Here is a 14,242-nt window from a genome sequence, read left to right as displayed (position 1 = left end):
CTCAGGCCCATTCCCTGTCTAATATAAACGTATTGTTTTGTCGCCATCTTGTGGCACCTTAGTGCAGTGGTAGTTGAAGTGAATTCATTTAGTCAGGACTTAGTCCTGTCTAATTGGAAAATAGTGCTTTGCCGCCATTTTTGGCATCCATGGGCAATTAAGAACTTTTCTGACATATTTATACATTTTATATGGTATCACACCCGTATAAAAGCAGTAAAATGTAAATTAGTCATATGTCCCCTTTACATTATTGCATTTTATAGCAGCGTTTCACGGAATGATATATTTTGAATGTTTTTAATTCTTTGTCTTTGTTAGCTAAAATGCTCATTTAAAAACACATTTTTGTTGTCCCTCAGGTTTTGCGTCAGAAGCAGGTGGACATCCCGGCGGTCAAGCAGGCGTCCGTCCGCAGGTTCGCCACCTTTGACCTCTTTGCGAGAACCAGGCCCGCGTCCCACGACCCCGCCGACGCCTCGGCGGAGCAGTGGGTGGAGTACAGAAGTGTCTTCTTCCCCGAGCACGGTGCCTTCCTCAGGTAACGCACACCCGAGTCCACGTGGACGCGCGTCGGAAACGGAACGCGGCGAGCTTACTGTAATTCATTTTTCCAATCATTTAGGGACGACCTGGGTCCTCTCCGGGTTAACGAAGTGCTCAACAGCTTCGACAACACCGGCAACGTCTGTGGGTACCCTTTGACTTTCTTACTTTGACTACGTGTCATGTGTTGTGTTGTTCTATGCTATTATCCATCCTGACACACACACACGGCCCAAAGCCCGACGTTAAGTGAGCCTCATGCTGTGTTCAGCTAAGCAAAAATGATTGACGCTTTGATGTTTTTTGGCGTATCATGCGCGTTTACCCTTCAAATGCCCTTCACGTGGAAGTGGACAGCAGTTGCTTCTCATCGGTTGAGTGTTTTGTGAGGATGAATGACTTGGGAGGAAACAGGGGAGAGCTATTTTTAAAGGTGACTTTCTTTTTTTTTCGTTTTGCCACTCCCAAAAAGTCACTTTTTGATTGCAGTCAATTTAATCCAGTTCATTATTATTGTCGAAGTGTTGTCAATACTTGCAATTAAAAGTTATCGTGTGCGGCGTACGATAGATTAGGTGTGTCAAACATATGGGCCCGTGGGTCAGAAGTGGGATCCAATCGGACCTGTGAGGATAGAACACAAATATTTCATTAGACTTCCACTTAAGACTTGACTTTGTTGATCCCTTTGGGATGGCTCCCTCTGGGAAATTTACATGTCCAGCAGCAATAAGAACAGATAATAAAATAATTCAATCAATCAATAAATAAGGTTATTACACCAGAGATTGAATTATTATTATTATTATTAATAATAATACAATAAAAATTCAATCAATCAATACATAAGGTTATTACACCAGAGATTGAAATAATAATAATAATAAATAAAAATTCTATCAATAAATAAGGTTGTTACATCGGAGATTGAATTCAATAAATTAAAGTACAGTAAAGTGCCATATTTGTGAAGTGAAGTGCACGCTACCCCCTCCTCCACCCCCACTGAGAAGTTGTAGAGTACAATGGGACGGTGGACCAAATCATAAAATGAAGTGTTGTTGCAAATTTTGTCCACTGCAGGGCGCACTGACAACCACTTTAATGACCTTCTGAAATTATCGGCTGTTAACTCAGGATTTGACGCCTGATCTTGACGCGCTTGTGAAGGCCCTATAACCACGAAAAAAAATGCTTCTGTAATACAATTTTAGTGGCAAAATTCAAATGAATCCGATTAGTCGAATAATCGATAGATGAATCGATTCTAAAAATATTCAATAGTGACAGCACTTACAGTTGACGTTAGGAAGGCTTTTAGTTGGATGCTGAAATTTATGTAAATTTAAAATACTTGGATCATATCAATTTTTTTTTTTAAAGGTTTATTCCATGTATATGTAGCTCCATTGTGAGCCCTATCTTGCACTTGTGTAAATAATACGCACCACAGGATAATCACTCACGATAATCTTTTTGGAACATGCGGCCTCCAATGATTGATCGGAAAGGATGGAAAATACTCAATTTGTGCTCGGTAGTTGGCATGTTTGGACTCTACTTTAATTATTGAACAGGTTTAATGTTTGATTATCAACCTTGAACTCTTTATGAGCTGTGGAGGGAAAAAAAAGAAAACACTCTTAACACACTCCACACCACAGAAACATCACTTTGGATAATCTTTTAGAGCTGTCTGATCATCAGTGCTGAGTAAAAAAAATTCCTGCAGTGGAAAAGGGGTCTAAATCGTGTGTCTGTCAAGAATCCAGACTATTTTGAAGGTTAACTCTGGTTGCGATCCACTTGACGTTGTACACTCAAATGACTGTCATTCACGTCGAAGCGCAAGTTGGCTCGACAGACTCCCCTTTTTTACTTGCGATCCATTCATCAAGAGCCGCCTCCTGTGCCCAGTCACGCTTGAAAGCCATGTTAAAGATTATAGGTTAGCGTTAACCGGCCAGATGGCACCGCAGGAGTCTGGGTCAAGGGTGAAGGCCGTGACTAGAGGCGACTTCTTCCCCCTGTGCGAACAACAACCGCAGCGGCCGAACACAACAGTCCTCCCTTGTTCCGCATAACCTGCGCCAAGGAGACAATGGCGTCAAATCAAAAGACACGGGTCATCATGCCTCGTAGGGGATGATGGGACTTCTTGCTGTATCGTCCCGCTTTTTAGTCCTCCCCTGTGTTTCTGCTTCCTCTCAGCTGGAGTCACGCTTGGCCAGATGGGTAAGTGAGTTCCTGACTCGACTGGTGGATTAGCACAGCCGGAGATGAGAGCGTCTATTGAGTAAGGGGGAGAGGAAGGCTGGGGGTGGGGTGGCGGGCATGCCAGAGGTGATTCACCTGTCTGTCTTTGCCTCTGCGTGTACGCGTCGTTACGGCGAGGTCATTTACAGATCAGCTTAGGAAATGATTTGCTTGAGAGCACACCTATAGACGAACACTTCAAATTGAAGTATTAGGAGTCCACAAAACCTCAGCCCGACAACTCAATGATTAGCTTCCCTGGCTTGGAAACCCCCCCGGCACCAATTTGACTGATCATTGGGTGAAAGATATATCCGTTATAACAGGACACAATAAAAGCGCCTCATTCCCGAAACTGAACAGGAAGTCAGTCATTTCATCTTAAAGCAGCAATTTTGGGCCAGTTCCACGGGCTCGTACGTTGTTGAACACATTCTTGGGAATGCATACGCATACTTTCAATTGGAACAGTACTTGGGCTTGCCCTGCGATTGGCTGGTAACCAGTCCAGGGTGTCCCCCGCCTACTGCCCAAAGCCAGCTGAGATAGGCTCCAGCACTCCCCCGCGACCCTTGTGAGGAATAGGCGGTCTAGAAAATGGATGGATGGATGGATGGACAGTACTTGGGCTACAACTGATGACGTGAACCGAGTTCACAATGACGTAAGAATGGACGAGTTCGCCAGTTGAGAAATGGCTCATTTGAACTGGATATCCTTGACATCCTGGAGATCTTGGTTAGGATGCCTCCCTGGAAGGGTGTTACGGGCATGTTCACTGACAGGAGACCCTACGGATGACCCAAGGAAAGCTGGAGAGACCATGTATCTCGGTTATCCTGGGAACAACCTTGAGATCCCCTCGGAGGAACTTGACAAAGTGGTTGGGGAGAGCGAAGTCTGGTCATCCCAGCTAAAGGTGCTGCCCCTGTCACCTGACCCCTGGAAAAGCAGGAGTTAAAATGGATGGCTGGATGGATCCTGGACAATTGGGTGATGCTAAATTGCAAAACTTTGTTTTCACTCCGAAGTTATTGAAAAGGACGATTTCCAGGGGCTTCTATTTTGAGGAACTCCGACAAGGGAATTCACCCAAATGAGCCCTGACCAGAACCAGGTTCTCTGAGACTGATGGGTGGTGTTCAATTTCCAACACCCCCTTTTTTTTTTTTTTTTTTTGCGTACACCATCTAGTATGTACTTGAACTATCTGAGGATTATCCATAAAAAAGGAAACCATAACTTAACTTCCACCAGAATTCCTTGTGACGACTGGATGTCCCGTTAAAAACTGCCCGCATGTCACATGAATGAACTCCTAGTTGAGAATTTGACAAAGTGAAGCGAGGATCTGAGCTGGATTGTCAAGATTTTCTTCCTACGCCATCAATGTTGGTGAAACATGGTGTCATAAAACCTTGCCGATCGAAGATCAATTTTATGAAGTAGAGATCCATCCTTAGTGACCTTTTGGTGACAGATTTGGTACTTGACTAAACTAAATCCAAACTGTGAATACCTGACAAATGGGCCACACTAAATTGCCAAGCTGTTTTGGCCTCCCCCATTTATTGTGAGTGGAGGATTCGCCATGAAAAAGGAAACCGTAATAACTTGCCTCTGCGGGATCGTATCTGGATCAAACCATCAAAGAAAGCAGCGTCGGCCATGTTGAACCAACTCTTCATTGGATGAAAGCACCCTTAGATTAAGATGAAGGTAATGCACCATGTTAAGGACAGTCCTTGCACCTAACTGCCCATGTGTGCATGTGCGTGGAGGAGATCTTGTTCCTCAGACAATGAGCCGACCTCCCACCCCCAACCCCTGCTCTTCATCCCATGTTTGGGACTAGCAATGCGTGAGATCAATTAGGGCTGGTTGAGAGGAGGCTCTGAAAGGACCAGAGGTGACCCTGTCACAGCCCTGGGGTATGTGCTTGTGTTTCTGCTGCAAATGGGAGAGGAAGCCTTCTAAGTACACACATACCAACTCATGTGCACCCCTCAGAATGACATGCTACCTCCCCCACCCCCTGCCAAAAGTGTCACACATCCGCCAATGCATCTGGTGTACCTTCGCCACCTTCCCCTTGCTTTCTTGCTAATCCCTCACCCCTGAGGTGTGGACAAGCCTGGATCCTTAGGGGTCCTTGTCCTGTTCAATAGCTGGCTAAAAAGCCCGGCCGGATTAGCCCACTACCCCTAAAACGCAGACTCAGCTTTAAATTGCTACCCCCTGTCGACATGACCCAGTCTCCCTCTTTCTCTCTCCTCTGTGCTTTTGTGTTTGCGCCACTGCTGAGCATGTATGCGAACAATATGTGACGTCTTAGCTGACAATAGGCCGGAGTCAATGGTTTCACTTCCCCGCATGGAGAGCAGACAAGGAGTTGCAATCACAGGCAATGGAGAGTGTAACATCATCTTCACGAAGGAGCTCAATTCCACTTTAGTTGCTCGATCGGATTGTTTGACTATTTACATGCGTTTCCAAGCGACTTTCCTCAGCTTCCACATTTGTGAATATAGACCTGATCGTTTTGGGTTAATCTTGAGCCAGTCAGTGAGTCCTCATGTTCATATTAGAAGTATTAAGGGTTAGCAGAACAGGAAATGGATGGATGGATGGATGGATGATTGAAATCTCTTTTGCACCAAAGACCGCACACATAGTAACAAAACTCTCCTTGGCAATTAAGAGTGTCCCTCCCCCAAGACCAAGACTGATCTATGAACGACAGGTTGGTCCAGACTCCGGAAACTACAAAGGAGACGAAAGAATAGTAGCAGATGGCATAAGCTTCAGATCAGTTGTACCTACAGGTGTTGGAGGACGGAAACATCAAAAACCTGCAGGACTCCGGCCTTCAAGGACTAGGATTGGGCAAGCCTATTTTAGAGACATCCAACAAACAGGTCTTTGGGCTTGAACTGGTTTATACTGGATAAACTGAAGAACTGGTACAAGTTTGACCCTGCTAAGTCCCTCAGTTTGGGTAAATTCTTGGCGACACCTGTATTCTAAGAAAGTATCCAGCCATAGAAAAGTCATCCTATGACTGCAGTTACATTTGAAGCTCATTACGTGCGAGAAGCTGGATTTTTTTTTTTCCCCCACTACATTGATCACGGTGAACTTTTTGAACTCCGACCTTGCGACCTTCCTTCGCTTCTCTGCCCATCAGCAGGAGCTTGTCATTGTGACTTGGGGCGATTTGTCCTGGGTGTTTTTCAAGGGGGAGTTGTCGGTGTGCTGCGAGGGATCCGAGTTTTGGGACCACTAACAATACATCATAGGTGTGTTTTTGCGTCAGGGTTTGAGGTAGTGAGCCTTGTTGACATTTCGAGGCTTTTGGCTAAGAGGACCGCAGCGGGGCTTTGGGGTGACTTCAGTCAAAGATCACATGCTTCAACGTTACCGTGTTGAAATCGGGCCCTGGAAGCCATTGAAGCAATTAGGCTCATTTAGTTTTGTCTTTCCGCGTGAAAGAATTCTAATGGTTGTCCTAGCCGCAGCTGCTATGTCGAAACAGCCGTCTTTGTCCCTGTTGTCTCTCATGGACTTCAACTGTCATCCAGTCTTTTGAACACTTGAGGTACGGCAGGTTTTGAAACGACCGTCGATTTATAGCCACCGTCTGTTAACGCTGGATGACTCCTTCTTTATTAATGATACCCCATGGGGTACTCTCGTCGATGAGGGGGCTGTGAAATACCCCTGCGGACCCTCCTTTGCACACCCCTGGATTAGGTGTACCTAATGCAATGGCCTCTGACTTTTGTAGTGCACAACGGTGTGTGTTTGTTGTCCCATGTATAACTGTCTTGTGTTTAATGTGACGTATCAGGTGCCCATCATATTCACGTTGCATAATTTTGTCGACTCATGGTGGCGCGGTGCTAATTATACCTCGTTAGATAATAGCACATGACGAGAGCTGGCAGGCGCCCGCACACACAAATATACACACTCAGACAGTTGTGTCAGTGACAAGGTTTGCGCTCCCCCGTCGCGCTGTTTATAACACGTTCTCTATAGAAAGCGCTTGTGTGCTGCTGGTTTTCACTTGATATAAAAGAAGAAAAATCCCAGTTTGGCGAGAGCACAACAAACGGTGCTAAAAGGGTTCTGTCGGCACGATGTTGTCTTCGGAGTTGTTTAGTAGAGGTGTGCAAAATTTCCGATTCTTAGATTATTCACGATTCGGCCGTGGAACAATCGAGAACGATTCACAAACGTCCAAATTCCGATTATATAAATATGCCAAGGGAAGCGAAACGAGCGAAAAGTACGCGGAACTGAAACGCAGTAGCGCGCGCGGTCTTCGGGACGCTTTTTGGGACGGACCGAGAGTACACATCCACAACTCACGCCTCGAGATTCAAAACAACAACAAGCATGGCTGAGCTGACCAACCCACCTCTTCGTGACATCAGACCTGCTCCGAAAAGGCAAACAACTTCAGGCGGAAGTATCAGCTAGCTGGCTGCAGTGCGTCGGTTAGCGTTCTACAGGGCGCCGCGCAGTGATACGAACGAACAGAAAAGTAGTGGCTGGCGGTAATGGCGTCTGATTTTATTCAGAAAAGAGTATTGTGATGGAAATGTATCACGCTTTTGAAAACAAATAGTTTTTAGAAGAAAAACGCTTTATTTCCGAGACCCCAGCCATCTTGCTGGACTATTTTCTTTTTTATTTTCTTCTCGTCCAACGTCGAACCAGAACTGGTGTCACCGAACGCTGTCAGAAAGAAGTCAGTGCTGATCGCACACACGGGAGGTGAGGATCAAATTGAGATTCATGTTAAAAAAGCCGAACGATCCCATTAATGTTTACACGTTCATGTTTACACAAGTTAAAAAGCAGAAAAGCACTTGAGGGTTTTTTTTTTTTTTGTACCTCTGAGAAACTTTAATGTTTACATGTTCATCTTTACACAACTTAAAAAGCAGGAAAGCACTTTTTTTTTTAGGCATTTGTATTGAAGTAGTAGTTCACATTGTCTTTCATTTATACCTCAATGCACTTTTGAGTGGATAAAAATAATATATTTTTGCTCAGTGCTATGTTTTATTCTGCTGAAGACTGAATATACTTAAAAGCTGTTGTTACAGAATGAGGACTTGAGTATTTTATTTACTGTTTTGAACTGTTAACTTGATACTGAAATAGTAGTTTATGTAGGCCTGAGAGGACTTTTGTACTATTTTTGGAACTAATGTACGAAACATTAAAAGCACAAAAATACATTGTTTTTTTTCTGCTGCCTGGGGGGGAAATCAATAATCGTTTTATAATCGAATCGTAGCCTCTGAATCGTAATCGCAATCGAATCGTGAGGTGCCCCAAGATTCCCACCTCTATTGTTTAGTGTGTTTCGGGTTCATTTCAGTTGATCTTCTTTTTTTTTTCTGAATGTTTGAAAAAGAGCTAATTAAGACCTGAACACCAGGCGGTTTGAAATCTTTCTTCAGTCAGTGTTTGAGAGTCCAATACTAGAACATGATTAATAGGTGTTGTATCACTTTAAATGACCTTAAATCACCACAATTCGTACGGAAAATTTGCCATCTGGAATATAGTATTTCCGAAATTCCCCATCTTGAATCCACATGAAAATTGACTAGAAATGTTCCATTCCTTTGCAATTCTTTTGACTGAGATGACTTTCAGACCTGTTAGGTTTCAATAGAATAGCTTGTCACTCAAGAATAAAAAAAAAAGAGTTTTGCCGTATATACACACGTCTGCGAGCGTGGCGGCATTGTGCACTTGAAGTGAGGCTCTCGAGTGCGGCGTGACTGCTGCCTGGAGGGCACATTGAGAAAGAGTTGGGCCGGTTGACTTAATTGAAAGTAATTGATTTTTCTCCTCCGCGCCCGTCCTCACCGGAGGCCAAAAACGACGAGGGGCAAGGACTCGCTCGCCTGTCGTGGTGGCGCCTTGGTTGGTTGGTTGTCCGCGTGCACTCTGGGATGTTAACACTTGAGCGCTGAATGCAACCTGACGCCATGAAACCACACACGCGCTTTAAAAAAAAAAGAAAAGAAAATCCCTGCAGTAAATCACCGTGCGGCTTTGAGCACAATAGGGATTGAAGGTGAGCTCTTGGGCGTAGTAGCTTTGCCCAGGAGACCCCCCACCCCACCCCACCCCATTAGAGTTGATAGGATACATGGGTGTGTGTGCGTACTATTACCAGCAAGCAGCAGGGAGTAAGGTCAGGAAATGAGTAGAGCGTTAAAGGGGGGTGGGGGGTGGGGGGGCTTCCCTTCTCAGTGCTGTTGTATTGTGACCGCCGCTAATACTCAGCTAATTACAAGGACATACTTTAACAGCAAGCATGTCTCCTTCCTTTTCTTCGAAGCCATAGAAAATCCACTCACCGTGGAATTAGGTGGAGGAGAAAAGCAAGAGTAGTAATAATAACAGGTCCTTCCCGCTTCCCTTAAAAGCAAAAGCTCGCCCTCCCTCCGGACGGATACAATTATTGGATTTTTTTCCTCCATTTAAGTCAGCCAACCTCGACGCTGAATCGCCTTCCTGTTGGCTTCTAATTATGGAAAGTACTTGTTTATGCATGGCCCATGTCTTCATAAATAGCGTGCGCGTCCGCGATCATTTAGTGTCAAACTTGTTTTCAATGAAAGGGGTGTTAACGATATGGTACTTTTGTTTTTAAGGTTATGATTCGGTTTCGGTTGGGTACGGTAAGGGAACCAAGCGCAAAAAAAGACTGATTGTGTTGTATATCAACAGGAACAAACTAACTGATGTTTAAAAGAATTTTTTTATTTTTTATTTAGAAAAACCCATGTCAGGGTTCAAAGTTTGCCTCGTGGAGTGTGGAGGACCCGAGTCCAGGGGAGCAAGGGCGCAAGATCAGGGAGCAGGAGTCATCTAAAAAAAAAAAAAGTACAGTGTATATATTTTTTCAAAAGAAGTATCATGGAATATAAAAAAAATACTATATAAACAAAGTCCAGAAAATATAAAACAGACACTGATCAGGTTTCCATCCAAATATTTAGAATTTTATCGGCAAATTTAGTGAAAATGTGCAAAACGAACATGCGACTTATGCCCATTTCCACGTGTTATTATTTTGCCAATATTGAGAAGACGGGGACACTGTGCCATGAGATGACGACATAGGAGAGCGTCTCTCTGCCACAAGATACTCGACTGACACTTGCCGATCGAGTTTTCGTGCTTCGGAAGAACTCTGGTCACAATTGTGTCCGCGTTCACCGTCACAGAAAAGTGGACGGCAAAGAAGATTGTTTATGTCTGAGATCAGGAGACCGCTGTATTGTAAAAAGGCTTCTGGGAAGTGCTTTTTCAACTACATTTCACAGACGATTTCTAGTTTTTTTGACATAATATCTCTACAAAACGTGTGACGTAGTATCCCGTCCTGTCGTTTATTTGCAAAACTCGTTGAAATAGCCTAAATTCGCATTATCCTTTTTTTTTTGATACGCTTTAAAATCTTGATGCGAATTGTAGGTCTTTTTTTTTTTTTTTCCCCCCTGAATTTCTAGCAGAAAATTTGATTAAAAATAGGTTGATGAAAAACTCTGGACTCAACACGAGTGGGAACAAGACCGAAAGAAACCAAGGAATTAAACACAAACTGAGAAGACGATGAGATACAACAAAGACATGAGTGGCTAACGGGAGCTGATTGGTAGACACAAGGGACGGGCTGGCTGACAAGAACAGGTGGAACCAAAAACTCAATGAGCGAGACAAGACGTAAAAAAAGGACACTGGGAAAACATGACAAAACGTTAAAACTAAATCTGATTAAAACAAAGTCAAGACATTCATTTTCCTATTTGCTTATGTCGCAGATGCCATTTTCACGGCAGAGCATTTTGACTCACCTTTCAAGGCTCACAAAATATTTCACGACAATGTAAATACTGAGCCTGCCCCTCAAAAAACAAGTCTTTCACAGAAAAAGTAGTTCGTTTCTAGACTTTCTGTTCTTTAGTGAATCAGAAGTAGAACACAAACGCTGTTCGCTGTCAAGTCCACTGGATGTCATTCGGAGGCTAATGCTAGCTACTCCAATGCTAACCCGTTTTTTTGCGACATCTTCAGTCATGACAGAAAGTGAGAAAAGCTGTTAGTAAGGTTCTATCGGAAACATTATGAGTAGTTAGCAAATGGTGAGTGATTTTGCGAATCCGCAGGGGTTCGCTGTACACCCGTCCGGTCCGTTCCAAGAGCTGGTTGGCAAGCGCTCGCCTCACAGTCTTTTGCTAAACGGCCCCCGCGGGGGCCCTTGACTGCCTGTCAACCGGGTTGCGCTACAGTTGCCGTCGGCGCTAATGGCCTGCGCCGCATGCTAATGCGAGCTAGCGCGGGCCCTCCGCGGGGGGAAACGCTAACTGATTTTCAAGTGCCCCCCTCCACCCCCCGAGTGGGCACGCTAATCGCTAACTAGCGCTAGCGCTCGGCCTGCTAGGGCTCATTTGGATTGCGGCTATGCAAGCTGCAGTGCGGACTGAGAGCTTTTAATAAGGCAGCTATTAATGTAGCTGCCCTGTGAGAACATTAAAAGAAGTTAGTGATTATTGTTCTTATTGAATAACGATTACACGCGCACACACCTGGCCACGCTGCACATTCAGAGCGCAGGCTTCCTTGGTCTTGCTCGTTCTGTCTCCATCTGCCCACAGCAGGCCATGGCGCCGCCACGGACCTTTTGTGTTTGACTACTGAGGATGAAATAACACGCACACACGCTGATTTGCTCAAATATTCTGCAATTATTCAAGTGGCAATGAAGGAGTCGATTATTTTTGCTTGAGGGTGAATTTGATGTCTGATAATGGATGAATTAAGGGGGGGAAAAGCATCCATAAATGTATCAGTTTCATTTGTTGTAGTCCTTAGTAAAAAAAAAAAAAAAAAAAAAAAAAAAAAAAAGCATTATTAATTTATATAAATATTAGTGTAAAAGCATTATTGAACAAAAATTGTGGAAAAAAAACCCTCAAGATTGGATGATAAGAATAAAATAATTATTTAATAAAAAAAATAATAAAAATAATATATATACATATTTTATAGTCCGGCCAGCAAGCTAATCATTTGTGCCCACGTGCATGTCAATCACACAGTTGTCATAGCGATTCATACGATAAACCAAATTAACAAGGAATTTAACAATTCAGTCGCTAAAAGGCGTGTTTTCGTCATGCTGGAACTAGAACTACTTCCTCCTCCTGTGCCTAAGAATCATGGGAAATGTAGTCCCATTAGCCTAATGCTGTGGTCGACGGTCAGACCCAACGCAATGCAACGCGACGCCAGTGTTACCATACGGGACCAACGCAAGATAAACGGCACAGAGCTGCTGGAACCGAGTAAAAAAAAAAAAAAAAAAAAGATAATAATAATAATAATAATAATAAAATAAAAGTTGGATAATGGTCAGTGCATTAACTTGTTTAGAGCTGTTGAACTGTCAGCCAAGATAGCATTCGCTAAAGTAACTAAGTGCAATTTCCTGAGAAATTGTGTGGGAATGCTGAAAGCGGAATGCTAATAGGTGAATGCTAAGATTTGATTGCACGTTGGAATGCTTATGAAGTAAATTGAGAGATAAATTATGAAATGATGACCTCCTGGTTATATGTATGGAAGTGGGCGTGGAAAGTGATAGATAGAAAAAGTTCACTGTCTGTCCCATTGAAGATGAATGGGGAAAAGTAGAAATTTAACATTAAATTGTGCGAATACTGTAAGTAATGTGGAATCAGACGATAAATATCCCAAGAGGTGTGAATTTTTGAAGCAAGTTGAAATTTTAACAGTTTATTTTTTTTTTTTTTTTTTTTTTTTTTTATTTTTCTTTTTTTTTTTTTTTTTTTTTTTTTTGAAGAGCTCAGAATTGTTCATTCGGTAGTCTTACCGATTCAACGTCTTGTCATCATTGCTCTTTTCCTTTTTTTTTTTTTTTTTTTTTTTTTTTTTTTTTTTTTTGTGTGTGTGTATGTGTGCGTGCGTTTGCGTGCGTGCGTTTGCGTGCGTGCGTGCGTTTGCGTGTGTGCGTTTGCGTGCGTTTGCGTGCGTGCGTGCAAATACGTATAAATTTATACTCATTCATTCACCTAAAACCTTATAAATATCCCATTACCCTTCGCCTTAACCAGGTACTTCAGAATCTTGCCAGAGTCGTGAGATTTAAATGGTCAGGAGACCAGAGAAAAGGTCAGAAAAAAAAGAAATAAAGAGAAAAGAAAGGTAAATCAAAGTGACATCCAGCACCGACCAAACACTTCCTGCCTTCCCCATGATTACAAAATCAAAGTCTTACGCCAACCCCGGAAGCCTCTAAATTCCAGCAAATTTAGCGAGATCTCAAGAGCCCAGAGGAAAAACTAAAGAGAGGAAGGAGGGAAGGATCGATAAGGCAGAGTGAGATCAATAGAAGCCAGTACATCCAATCCATCAAAGTGAAGTCCAGCACCAACAAGACCCCTCCTGCGTGGTTACAAAACCGGAGTCTTATGCCAACCCCAGAAACCTCATACTTCTAATAAATTAAGATCTCAAGTGACCAGAGGAAAAACTAAAGAGAGGAAGGAGGGAAGGATAGATAAAGAAAAGTGAGAACCACAGACACCAGCACCAACTGATTCAAGGGGCTGTGGGAGGGAGAGGGTACTTCTGTTGAGTTTCAGTAGATGCTGGTGCGACGGATCTGGCATGCATAAGGACCACCACCAAAGAGAGAAGCCGTCAACCGCGGTCCAGCAAAGCGAGCACCCCCCCCCCCCCCCCACCCCCCCCGGAATCCCCAGGCCGCGGCAGCACCAAGGCCACCCCCAAGCCACCCGAGCGGACACCGGTCAGCGAGCCGACCCAGATACCCGGAACACCCCCGCCCCAGCCCCGGCCCACACCCCCGAGCCCAAGGCCGCAGAACGAGGCCCAGCGGGCCCCCACAGCGCCCCACCGGTCCCCAGCCCCCATCCCCCCACGACCCCCCCGCACCCCACCCAAACCCGCCATCCACCACGACCCAGGCCCCACCACCCCCGACCCCCAAACCCCCGAACACACCCCGACCCCCAGCACCCAACCCCCCACCCACCCATACCTCCACCCCCCCCCCAAACAAGTCGCCCCCCCCCGACGGCCGCCACCCCCCCCCCCGCGAACCCGGCCCCCCGCGAGAACCCCCCACCCCCCCCCGGAAACCGGCACCGGGCAGCAGCGCAGAGAGGGAAGATGTGCCCACCCCACCTCCAGCCGCGCGAGATTTGCACCGCGGCGGGAGGGGGGAAGCAGAGGAGGAAGCACCAGGGGAGAAGGCGGGACACCAGAACACCGAGCCCGGTGGGGAGAGGCCCCGGTCGTCACGCCAGAGTACAAGTGACACCTAACCCTGTTACTGAGTCCGCCAGCTCGCCGACTG

At 44.9% G+C, this 14,242-nt stretch overlaps 1 protein-coding gene across 2 annotated transcripts in view; it reads left to right on the top strand.

Moving 5' to 3' along the window:
- The window catches only part of camkmt (calmodulin-lysine N-methyltransferase), a 104,720-nt gene that overhangs the window by 746 nt on the left and 89,732 nt on the right, over positions 1 to 14,242 (top strand). For both annotated transcript variants that reach the window (XM_077495084.1, XM_077495085.1), the window contains exons 2-3: positions 363 to 541; positions 626 to 690. In XM_077495084.1, coding sequence (XP_077351210.1) covers positions 363 to 541; positions 626 to 690 — 244 coding nt within the window. The remainder of the gene's footprint in view (positions 1 to 362; positions 542 to 625; positions 691 to 14,242) is intronic.

This window comes from Festucalex cinctus, chromosome 14, assembly GCF_051991245.1.
Source record: "Festucalex cinctus isolate MCC-2025b chromosome 14, RoL_Fcin_1.0, whole genome shotgun sequence".
Taxonomy (NCBI): Eukaryota; Metazoa; Chordata; class Actinopteri; order Syngnathiformes; family Syngnathidae; genus Festucalex; species Festucalex cinctus.
The sequence above is the reverse complement of the archived record's forward strand: the minus strand, read 5'-3'. Positions and strand labels throughout refer to the sequence as shown.